Below are 12,735 nucleotides of genomic sequence, written 5' to 3' on the forward strand. Positions count from 1 at the left end.
TTTGCCAGAGTAAACATGTACAAACACCAGAAGTTGAGGCTTTGTATCCTTGTGTCATCCATATGTTTAAACCAGTTCTAGGCACTCAGTGAGTTTGAAAAGAAAGGTGAAAGAGACATGGAGTCTAGTTCTACATGACTATGGGGTTAATAGGTTATTAACGCCATACCTATTAGCATTAACCAACATTTAAAACACTGGCTGATGTGTTGTATGGTGTTAAACTTTTTCCCCGCCCAGCTGTACATATAGATGCACCTCTATGATAACTACATGCCTGCGAAGCAGTCAATAAATAACAGACCAAACAATTCTCATTTTAAAGGTCTTTTATTGCTCGAACTTAATTGAGGTGTAAGGTTTACTGCAAGCAAACCTAATACAGACGCTGAGGCTTTCCCATGGTGCTCTTGATATAGAGCGATCGCACATTCTGCCAGTTCTTCTTCAAAAGGGACACCAAGAAATTGACGGCAAGATAGACATTTGCCACAAGTTCATCCTCGCTCATTTCAACATGGCCGATGGCGACAGCAAGACAAAGTACCTAAAATTCAACAATCAGAACATGAAACAGTTATTATAAATACAACGGGCACCAGAAATGGATATTACATAGAAGCTACTTATTGCTGACTGTGACAGGTTTTGAGATAAGTGTAATGTGTTGTTCCAGAACATATCCATACTCCCACCAGAGAGGAGTTTTTGGTTCGAACCCATCTTCCCCTCTGGAAATTCCAGTTTAGGTTCACACTCACTCCTTTAAAATTGTTGGTCTGTAAGACCCACTTCCCCATCAAAATTTTCAGCAACCGTCCACGGGGAGGGTATGGATATTTTCTGGAACCACTCAATTGTTACGACAACATTGCAATATTATTGACCTGTATTATCATTATTTTTTTCTCCTCTGCACCCAGTCAAATAAGCTGAACTGTACAATATGATCGGTTAAATCCAGACTGTAAAATGTTTTCCTCAGGACTGCTTGCTGGCACAGGCCATTTTTAGTAACCTATTATATCCTCAATGATATTCTCAAATTCATCTCAGTCCACAACAAAGAACTTCATTTAATTTTTTCACGTGAATTTAGTCTTTGTTTCAGACCTCATATTTTTGTATTAAGAACTAAATGCCATGTGGTATCATTTTACTTTGTACATAGTTGCACTGAATTATGACATCCACCCACCACTGAAATTATTTTGCTATTGCTTTGAAATTATTTTTTCATTTATTTATTTATTTGTTTTCCATACTCAAAGTTAGCACTCCTTTTAAGACTTTAAGGCACTTAATGCATTGTGATGTTTGTCGACCATTGCGGTCTCCCCATAGATTAAAGACCCTGGGTGCAGGTCCGACCAGAAGGATGTTTCCTGATCTGGTCTTCCAGAACATAAGGCCTTACCAGTGCTCAAATGACAACTTCACTAAATTGACCAACTTTTTTTCCTTTATTTTTTTTTTTTGTTTAAATGTCAACAAAAAAATTAAAAAAAATATATAAATAAAAATATTAACAAAATAAAATAAACAAATAATAAAAAAATTGACCCACTTCCTAGAGTTTTGAATCTCTGCTATAAATACTGTGGTACCCAGGTTTGGATATATTGTGCCAAAAATAAATCACAAAATTGACAGTGAATGTTTCATTTTTTTAAATATCCAACACAGGAAAAAAGGAAGAAAATTTCCCAAAAATTTCCAAAAAAGGAAAAAAAATTCCCATTGAACATGTACAGTTTGTCTTGATAACAACAGAAAGCGTCCTATTTGTTAGTGCCAGCCCTTGAAAGTTAGATTTTCAATGCAAGGATCGAGGGAAAGCAAGCTGTTTCCTTGAGAAAACAAACTTTGCACCAATTCCATGTTTTTGATTTGGTTGTCATGAGCACTGTGCCTTATTTCTGGTGAACATCCTACCTTCTTCATTTGAAACTTGATTGTGGAGCGCACTTCCTCAACTTTCTGAACCATGTTGTCATTGTGTGTCAGCGCTGTGGGAAACTTGCCAGCCTTGTTTAGACCAGGACCCAGGATACGAGGAATCTGCCTGATGAGACTCTCTGAGGCCAGGAAAGCATCATATTTCTTGGCTGAAATGTAACATATAAACCAGGCGATATGATAAGAGTGACATTTCCGCAACATAGTTTGTACCATAGTAGTGGAAGATAATGCAAAAGGAGAGGAATGCCCATTTTTCTCTTCTGGAGTATGGTTGCAACTTGCCATGCATTACCACTACATGTATTAAGAGCCACATGTAACTGCAAAAAGGCTAACCAAAGTGCAGGGCTGCAAGTAATTTTTTTCCCTTGAAAGGGCATACAGTATGTCCTACTAAGACACCATCTTGATGATATGGCACAAAACAAAATTGTGGTCAGACAGATTTTTTTTTTATCGTTGCCATAAAATGATTTAAGATCAAAAAATTGTTCGGACATCATTTTCCGGCGACCACACTTGGGATTTCGTCGGACATGAGCAAAATGAGCAAATTTTGGTCCACCAATGTCCAATGGCCGACTGTTATTTGCAGCCCTGACAGTGTTATCAGGCTAACTAGAGCAGTAGTCTGTAGGTCTGTAGTCTGCAGGGGGGGGGGGGGGGTGGGGGGGGGGGGGGGGGGGGGGGGGGGGGGGGGGGGGGGAGGGAGGGGGGGGGGGGGGGGGGGGGGGGGGGGGGGGGGGGGGGAGGGGGGGAACCGGAATTTACGGTATGTCAAGCACCTACTTCAATGTGTATGTTTAGAGATTTCCCTTAATCTTTTACTTCCCAACAAATCAAGATTATCATAATAATTATGTAGGAGACAAAGGAAAACAGAAAGGGGACTGATTTGAAATTTTTAAAGCAAATAGAAAACAACAGCAACAACAAAAACCTGCCTTATAAGCATGGATAAACAAACATCGAGGTAAAAGACTCACCAAGTTTTTTCACAAGTTTCTTGTTCTTGTTGAGCTTTTTCAAAGCTTCAACGTCCATGCAAGGAATGTCATTTGCCTTGGCCTCATCACAATGTGAGGCATCACCAAGAATACAGACCTTGAGCTTGGGTCGTGGAATGTTCTTCAGCTTCACAGTTCCACTGAAACGCTTGTCCTTCTGAGGATCATAGTTCTTTAAGCTGATTTGGAGCTCGATGGTTTCCACAAACTTTCTTTTCTTGTCCTTGGCTCCTTGCAGGACAGCACCACAGCACTCAAAAAGTGTATCACGGTGGAGCTTACTAGAGAGGGAATAATACCAAACATTTCGTAAATGACAATTACTTCTGAAGTAGGTTGTTTGCCATAGTCGTGCCCCTTGATTTCTTTCAGGCAGTATTTCTTATGGTGAAAAATTTGAAAACTCAGCACCTGTAGGGGAGAGGGGATACTGAAAATGGCATTACTGAGACAGAAAAATGTTAATTTTTGTCTATCAATCTTTGTTTTTTAAAGTACCCAAGCAAACTTGACGGCAATATCAAACAATGTGCAAGTTCTCCTGGATTATCTCCGAGTCCCTTTGATACAGACCAAATTTTCCAATCTTCCATATGGCTCAATTTTCTAGGCATTTTTTTGGAGGGGGGAATTTTTGTATGTTTGATGTTCAGTTCTTTGTTGTTGAACAGGCAAAGCTCTTTTTTTTAGTCCAGCTATGATGAGGCCAAAAAAGGACAATCCTGATTTTGATTTTCTATGTTGGCATCTCCGACAATAAATTATGTTCGCTAAATGCCATTTTGATGTTGTCTGTTCAGCTAAATAAAACCAGCTTAACCATTGGCAGAAACTTTCTTGGAATATAAGAGAAGCCAGCTTTAAATACATAAGGTGTATGAAGTCAATGCATACGGAAACCAACTACAAATAATAGACCCATACCAGGATATAATTGAAACAAGATTGCAACTTTATACAGTTAATCATGCCTTAATCCGGGGTAACTTGAATTGACCAATCAACAATCGAACACCAACAGTTTGTTTGGGTTTGGTAGTCGAAGGTAATCCACCTCACAATAAAAATTTGGTCAATCGAACCCTTATCGAACCGTCAACAATCGTACTCAATCGAACGTTCGGTTACCGAACTCCTGTCTGTTGGTTATGATTACTTCTGCGTGATTTACTGATTTTCAGGTGTCAAGAGAAGCATTCCAAACAAAATTGAGTCAGATTATTCATCAAGTTTGTTTGGTTTATTTTGGTTCGATTAGTTTGATAATCGAACTTACAGCAAATTAGGTGCTCGATTTTGTTCGATTACCGAACCCAATCCAACGATGGTGTTCGATTGAATTTTGGTTCGATCTTGTTCGATTACATACCGATACGATATCGATGAACTCGCTATTCCTAAATCAAGTGTTTATCACTTGAGCAGTTTGCACGTTACATTAGTAAAATTGACGAAATAATTTTTTTCTTTTTTGAAAAGTTTGAAATAGCCTCAAATAAACCTCTGCGGAAATTTTTAATCACTCAGGAAGGTCAATATTTCGTTGAACGATAAACGACCTATTTTCCAGTAGAAACGGAAACTATCGCGAAATACAAGATTTATCACAAGAAAAATCATCTTCCATCTTATTATTCGTAAATAAAACATCTCGATGGAGAGAAAAACGTCCCTGTTCGAAAGGATTGCACAACTACACACCTCATCTCGGCCGATTCGTTCGTAAAGAGAAGGAAAGGAAGGAAAAGAGATTACGCTGAACTATCGCGGGCGCACGAAATGTCCTTTTGAAAAAATGGTAAAGAGAAGAACGACTTGACAAGGCACAGAAATATGAGAAATTGTGGGAAAATCTAATTTTTGATCAGTAAGGATTTTTCTGTGAGTCTGGCCCTTTTCAGTCGGAGGGGGAGACAAGTTTCGTTTTTAACTCGGAAAATGAGTTGTAGCAAGCGAAGTGAATTTCACTTCTTCCCTCCTTCCTTGGGACTGTTAAACATAGGCACGCAATGCGTGCAAGTGTTTTGAGGCCTCAAGAGAAATTAGACCTGTTCTCTGATTACCTACATTTCTAGTTTTAAAATTACATAAAATTAACATGCTAAATTACCAGCTGAAATATTGTATAAATGTCAGTTTTCTTAAAATAGACCAAAACGTAATTTTTCCAAATTGGTTATTATTTTGCGTAACCTTCAAAAAACAAAACAGGCAAAATAAAAAGAAAGAAAACAATTTGCAATGGATGCGAACTTTCAGCCTCTTGCATTAGCCTTTCGGCCTCCTCTCGATGAGCAGCTAGATGACAATCAAACTAAGTGAAGTGAACTCGAAGTGTGGAAAGTATAACATCATTTGTTTTGGGAAATCTTTTTTTGTCAGTTTGTTGTTTTCTGATTCTTGTTAATCAAATTTTCCAAGTTTAGTCGCTTATACCCAGTTTGATTGAATACCTGCGAACAGACTCCCCAGTTAGGGCCAAAAGACATCGGTGAGCGAAGCGAGCCGAGCGTTGCTCTTCGACCTATCCTCGACCAGAGAGCCCGTTCACAGACTATTTTTGACAAATCTTCGTGGCCCTCGTAATGTTTCCGATATTTATCGATTCAATCAAAGAATAGCACGAGAACTCCACGAGGACCCAAAACAAGCGTACACCCGAAAGTATTTGTTACGCTTATATGGCAGGCTCGGTCAGGTCTCGGAGATCGAAATTTTCCATCGTGGTATGTATATTCCTTTAAATGATTTATTGTCACTGAATAACGTAAACATGGTTAAAGCATTTTCTTGCAAGAACAAGCAGGGCGTGGTTAACAAAACCGATAAAAAGTAAACTGACAAGTCGTATCTGTTTATACGTATACATAGGTCCGCAAATCCCATACTGACAAAACAAGAAGCTGTTTATGCAATGTTCCGCAATATATATCCCATAGTCCATACTAACAACAAAAAATGCTGTTTATACATAATGATTCACAATATCTGTACTGACAGCAGGAAGAAGCTGTTTATACAAAGTGGTCCGCAATACCCAAACCGTTACTCGAAAAAGCGCCGCGGCGCTTTTTAAATTTTTCGCGCATCAGTGGCGCATGAGGGCGGCGCAAAAAATTTGGACGCACAAAGAATCAATCACAGAATGAAAAAGCAAATGATTTCAGTCTTCGTCTCGCTGCAGAAAGAGAAGTAGCGCAGCTGTCCTGAAAGGCGCCACAATACACTAGGTTTGTAAGAATGTTGGATAGAAAAACTAATGGGCGAGCGCGTGATACAATAAATTTAAACTACAAAACATCTTTTTGATGGAAAGAAATCCAAATTTTTAGAGTTGAGTGCTGTTTTTAGCCAAACGGGCCCGAATAAGCGCTGCATCCGGACTGGCGCAATGGGGGCGCGCAAACGTCCCAATGCGGGCTATGAGGGGGGCTTATTCGTGGGCGGCGCTTATTCGAGTAAATACCGGTACTGACAAAACAAGTACTGCTGTTTACACATTGGTCCGCAATACCCATACTGACAAAGGCGAGAAGTTGTTTATACGTAGGTTTCCAATAACCGTGAAAAAGGCGAAGAAACAAAAAAAAAACACAAACAAACAAACGAAAACAAATAGAAGCTGTTTATACCAAGTGGCCCGCAATACCTATACTGACAAAACAAGTACTGCTGTTTATACATTGGTCCGCAATACCCATACTGACAAAGGCGAGAAGCTGTTTATACGTAGGTTTGCAATAACCTTAAAAAAGGCGAAGAAGCAAAAAAACAAAAAAGAAAACAAACAGAAGCTGTTTATACTAAGTGGTCCGCAATATACACACTGACAAAACGTTAAGCTGTTTATGCATAGGTCCGCAATATTTATAATGACAAAAAAAGTTGTTTATAGAAAGGTTAGACTTAGACTCTTCAAAGTCCTTCGACGCGCGGTTTAGGTATGTCTCTCGACTTCGTCACTCGCGGTCGTTGCTTCGCGACTCGCTGCTGCGCTTCGCTTTTGGGCTCGCTTCGCTCGCCAATAGAGGGCGACTTGGTGCAAATCTATACAAAGGTCCGCAATAACCATACTGACAAAACAAGAAGCTGTTTTTACAAAATGGTGCGCAATACCCATACGGACAGAACGTTAAGCTGTTTATACATAATTCCACGATATCCATACTGACAACAATAATAAAAAAAGAAAACCAAAAAGAAGCTGTTTATACAATGGTCCGCATGCGCAATACCCATACTGACAAAACGAGAAGCTGTTTATACATATAGTTCCATGATATCCATATGACAATAAACAAACAAACAAACAAAAACCAAACTAGCTGTTTTTACGCAATACCCATAGTAAAAAAAACACGATTTTTGATTCACCGCAAATAAACTGCCTTCATTGACAATAAAATCTGACGTTGTGAATCTTAACAACTGTAGCTAAAGTGTTTTTGGACTGTGAATAATCTCTCTATTTAATTTTTGTGCTGAATTCTAAATTTTCTGTTCCGTGCAATTGGTAATGTATACGACAGATGAGAAATCTATGCTAACTACGTGGACCTCAAGATAGCGGCCCGTGGCTCCACAGGGCCGTAACTAGCAAGAGGCAAGACGAGGTACTTAACTCGTCTAGATTTTAACCCGAAATAAAAAACAAAATATGTGAGTTGGGAAAATAATTCCCAGATGAACAAGATTGATTTTTTTCTAGAAATACCTTATGAAAAATGTTTAAGAAAGAGTTTCAGAGCTTCTAGTTATCCAAATTTTCTGGATAAGAAAAAAAATTTCATTTTCTGGGATCCCTCCCCCCCCCCCCCCCCCCGTACCTCTTAGCAAGCTAAAGATTTTACCTCGTCTATGCCAAAGGTCTGGTTACGGCCCTGTTCCACCTGAAAACATTTGTCCCTAAACTTTTAAAGTACCACAATACGAGTAGTCCCTTATTTTTCAATCTGTTGTCATGGACTGTATACCACCCTATACGTAAACCAATAGTGCCGTCGCAGTTTGCATGGAATGTACTTGCAAAAGCTAGATCGAAGGAATGTAAAGGAAAGAGTCAAGAAATATATTTGACATACCATGCGATTCTGTCCGTCCTGTGACAGATTACCACTAAAGGCCAGACGTGATTATGGACTTTATGAATAAAATTAAAGATCAGTCGAATAACTGAAATAGCTGTTAGTAAGGTGTATATACACTAGGCTGCCATCTTTATAGACCTTTGTTTTCAAATAAAGCATGTACAGTTAAATCCCGCTTTCTTTAACCTCCAAGGTAAAACGAAAAATGACTGGTTCGAGAGATATAGAGAGCAAATTACAGTGTTCGACGAAGCAAATACAAGGGAAGCGACTTTTGGCTTGAGTTATCGAAAGGTTCGAGAAATCGGCCGGATTCAAAAACTTATCATGAGTAGCTGGTCATTAAGGACTCGAGTAAAGCGGCACGCGTGGGCCAAATATCATGAAAGACAAATTAAGTTGGCCGTGGCTTTTTTTATCCATTCATTTGTTCTATGACCCATGCTGTGTGACCCATCTAGGTAATTTTGAACCCAGATAAATGTGCGAGTAGGCGTAGCTATAGATCAAATGAACTTTCGAAAGGCATTTTGCTAAAAATAAACATAGGTATCAACTGAGTGGTCGTTGTATAAATGATGCACGCGTGAGGTAAAATAAAACCACTATCAAATTGATTGACCATCGCTCGATCAAATTTTATATATATCTCTACGGTATATTTTTAATTTCCGTTCTTTACATGTTTGTTTTGAAAATGTTCTATTTTAATAAATTGCCTTGTAGTTCCAGCATTTTAAAGATTTCAACATCAGTGATATGTACGATGAAGTATCTGACCGTATTACCCAGTGGCGAACATTATTCAAACTAGTCTGCTTTGTTAATTTGCATCCTGTATAATACAGGAAGTGAAAAATTCTGAAACCCAACCAGCAAGAAACAACAGCTGCTGAAACATGTAGTTGACAATCTAGTTGCAGATTTCTTCAACCTTCGTGTGAAGTTCTATAAAAATGAAGTACTTTTCAGAAGCTTAGTCAAATGTTTTGTATTGTTTAGAAGACGCGGAGTTTGCGGGCAGTGCTGCGTACTGATATTGGAGCCAAGGTTCAGTTTCTTTTCTAGCCTGCTTCAGGCTAACAGGTTCACAAAACACGAACAAATGATGACATAAAAACTTGAAGAAGCCATCAGGTCTTTCTCTGCAGTTTCATGTTTCAGTTGCGTGTCGAATTCGTAGGTTTCCTTAAATACAAACCACCGTTTTAGTAAATGAAGCTTCGATACGCCTTAACTCAGTCAAATTTTCGTAGCAAAAAAAGCCTGTCATTTTATTCTTTCTTTTTTTTCCTGTGTGCATTCACTGAAAAGGATTTCAAAACAGAGATGAAGAAATTTTAGGTAAACCATTTCAAGGTGTAGTCGGTTGAAGAGTACCAAATGCATGAGTTTATTCAATCAAAGCACAGGAATGTTGAATGTGCAAAGGGAATCGGTTGTCTGCGCAGCAACTACGGAAGTCGAGGCGAAATTCCTTGTCTCCTTGCCAAAAATTACATGTAACTTTATTAATCAACCTGGCATCTATCCTGTCAAGCCATTTTTTCCCGTCTAATACGGCTTGCCAGTTGGGATTTTTAAATTTGTTATGTTCATTTAAAATATTTGTTTCCTCTGTTTCAGTGGCATGCCTGTAAACTAGCTATCTCGAAGAGATATGAAGCTAAGTGCATGACCACTATAAACAACATTTACATTTTTTACATTTACATTTTTTACACATTTTTATTTATCTAAATCGCCCTCTTATTTAACTTCTTTTCATTCCGGTTTGAAACATGCTATTTACATTACACGCGTTTTTCAGTAATTCAGTTCACAAAGTGAAGTAAACGAATTTGATACCGGTACTAAGGTCAATCAAAACGTTATATTTTTGCGAGTGTACTGTCAGTTTCAGTTCAACAAAGAAGAGCGAATTGAAACATATGCACCCGAAGGTTTGCGTGTTCTTCAAGCCTTAAAAGAAGTCTAGTCATTTATTATTAACGAACTTAAACCATGCTACTGAGTAATCAGAATCAGACTAAAACGTATAATGGCGCATTTTAAAAAGACTCAGTTTCTTCAGCACACCACAAAGATAAAACTACTTGAACATATCACCAGGCTTAAAAACATAACGTATAATGGGGCAGTTTAATAGACACAGTGACTCGCCGTAACACACCAGAAAGATAAGACTTCTTGAAGATATCATCAGGCTTATAAACAAAACGTATAATGAGGCAATTTAAAAGGCGCAGTGTCTCGCCGTAACACACCACAAAGATAAGACTACTTGAAGATATGCGAGGATCTAATCCAAGCATTCATTATTAACGAACTTAAAACCATGATACTAAGTAAAAAAGAATCAGACTTATAAACATAGAGTATAATGACGCAGTTAAAAAGACACAGTGTCTCGTAACACACCACAAAGATAAAACGGAGATTTTGCGGGAAGAAGGAGGGAGAAGGGAACTGTTAAGCTTCTAAAAAGCTAAAGGTAACTATTTCGGTTAGCTGTTTAGTTATTCTTCAGATTAATGCTCTGAAATTATTGTAAAAACTGACGTTTGAGGACAAGAGAGGCTTGTTGAGGAAAGCGGATGAATAAGTATGCGATTGTAGAGACGAATTCGTGTAGAAACAAAATGGCAGGAAAGTAAGAAAATATAAACTGACGGTAAACCTTAAATATGTTTCGTAGTTTTAGTGTGTTTCATTTTTTGTGGGTTCATTTTGCACAAATAATGCAGAAAAGGGAATTATTTTACAGAGTATTGAGAAGTTAATTTACATTCTTTCAAATACTAATGTACCACGTGTCAAAAGTAGACTGTTAGCGCGGATAGTTGAATGTTGCCATCACTAACGCAATCCTCTTCGTGCCCCTGGGCGCAAAAGGCAATGATTGTTGCCATTGACCCCAAATAATGCCCAGAGTCAACTGATGATAATTGAGCCTTATATCAAACGCACAACAGATTAACTTCCATGTTTTTCTTTTCAAAATTTAGGAAATTTGAAATGTCTGTCACTGAAAACGTGATTCCCATGGAAACGCCAACGGTTCCAGGAAAAAATCTTACACATGATCAAAATGTTTCATGACTTTTTTTGAAATACCCTTGGTTTTTGGTGATATTTCCTTGCACTTTTCTGAAAGTTGCAAAGAAACCTTTAGAGTCCGCGTTGACACTCCCCTCTTAGTCACTAGTGTATGATGTGAGTTATAAACAAGGCAAAATTTGCCTACAACGTATAATTCAAATAGGTATTTCTGAATGTTGTCTTTATTGTTTAGCGGCAAGGCACTTTGCTACAACCTACTACTTCGCATGCTTATCGTTTCATTTTGAGTGCCGAACTCGCGGAAATTGAAAGTATCTCGCGGAAACCCCTTTTTGTTCTCTGTAATCAACTGTAATTTCACAAGTTCAATGAAAATTTATCAGCTAAAGATGTTTCTATTATCCACAGCTATAAGTGTCCGCATACTTTAAAAACCTTTGTTTACTGCATTTCCATGCATTTCCATCAATTTCGGAAAGAGCTTTTGACTATCTTTTTCGATAGAACTTGTTTCTCTTAATTTTGTAATCTAAAAGCAACATTGTTTCGTTTATATTCAACAATGCGCTGTATAGGATTAAACCTATGCCGGATTTGAGGCCGTCGGAAGCGTACACGCTTTAAGTAACTTTTAATTTAAAGTTACTAACAAATGGAAATACATTGAGTAAGTACGTGCTTCCTACAGCTGATAACAATGGCCGAAGTACACACATTGATCAAACTTTTTCACTTTTGGCGTCTTGGGAAATTTCTGAAAAGCTTTATTGTTTGGAGGTTTTTAGACCATTAACGGTAATTGCACCCTCTGACAATATAGCAAGAGAACTGCCACACAGATTTCATAGTCTACAATGCAACGATTGCCATAAACTCGAAAGCAGCCCACACATTGCATGCACCCGTGTGTTGTTATACTGACGGCTGTTCAAAGAGTATAAATTAAGAAATAATCTATTCGTATATTTCGTATTTAGTGACATAAGAAACTGTCTTTATCATTTAGTGACAAAAAGTTTATTTCAAATTAACTTTCTGCTAATGTTATAGAAAAACTAAAAAGGTACTGAAGAATCACCATTCGAAGTTCATGCATTTCTAACGGACCGTGGATCAAAAAGTTTCTGCGAAACCCAAAAGGTTCTCGATTATTTTACAAACTGCTCTTAAAATTTTCTCTTCGCTATTATGATAAAAAAAACCCAGGTCAACGGACTGGGACTTTGTCAATGCTTCGTCAAAAGAAAACTGAATACGTATACTGTACGAGCGTAAATGTTTCTTTCTTTGTGAAGAAAATAAATTGTCATATTGGGTAATCCTTGTTACTGATACCAGTTGTGCCATTTCTAGATTTCTGATTGGCTTAAACGGGACGCTATGTTATCAGCTTAGCATAACATTTGCCTTTACGAAAAAGGCCGTTAAGAGGCTGTATTCACCTTGACGTGAAATTTCACACGAAGATATGACTTAAAACGTTAAATTTCCTTAAAAGTAACTTATCATGAATGAGCACTGACATTAGGAAACACAACAACAAAAAAAAAACAATCAAATCATGAATGGTCTCACGCGTGTTATGGCAACACTGCACGCGCGCCCAATTCTCTGTG

The 12,735-nt window shown here is 38.1% G+C and overlaps 1 protein-coding gene across 1 annotated transcript; it reads right to left on the minus strand.

Moving 5' to 3' along the window:
- Window positions 1-311: 311 nt before the first annotated feature.
- LOC144644019 (large ribosomal subunit protein uL1-like) lies at window positions 312-4,710 on the minus strand. Its single transcript, XM_078503421.1, has 4 exons — window positions 4,671-4,710; window positions 2,949-3,250; window positions 1,936-2,108; window positions 312-547 (listed from the first exon to the last, which is right to left on the minus strand). Exons 1-4 carry the CDS (start codon window positions 4,673-4,675, stop codon window positions 377-379), a joined length of 651 nt encoding a protein of 216 aa, XP_078359547.1. The 5' UTR covers window positions 4,676-4,710; the 3' UTR covers window positions 312-376.
- Window positions 4,711-12,735: the final 8,025 nt, after the last annotated feature.

This window comes from Oculina patagonica, chromosome 2 (genome assembly GCF_052425735.1).
Source record: "Oculina patagonica isolate OP01 chromosome 2, crgOcupat, whole genome shotgun sequence".
Classification (NCBI taxonomy): Eukaryota; Metazoa; Cnidaria; class Anthozoa; order Scleractinia; family Oculinidae; genus Oculina; species Oculina patagonica.

What these genes read in the sequence shown, in the direction of transcription:
- LOC144644019 (XM_078503421.1), bottom strand. An exon ending in GAAACTTGTGAAAAAACTTG is followed by an intron (nt 2,109 to 2,948) that starts GTGAGTCTTTTA and finishes GTTACATTTCAG; the next exon opens with CCAAGAAATATGATGCTTTC. An exon ending in TCAAGTTTCAAATGAAGAAG is followed by an intron (nt 548 to 1,935) that starts GTAGGATGTTCA and finishes GTTGAATTTTAG; the next exon opens with GTACTTTGTCTTGCTGTCGC.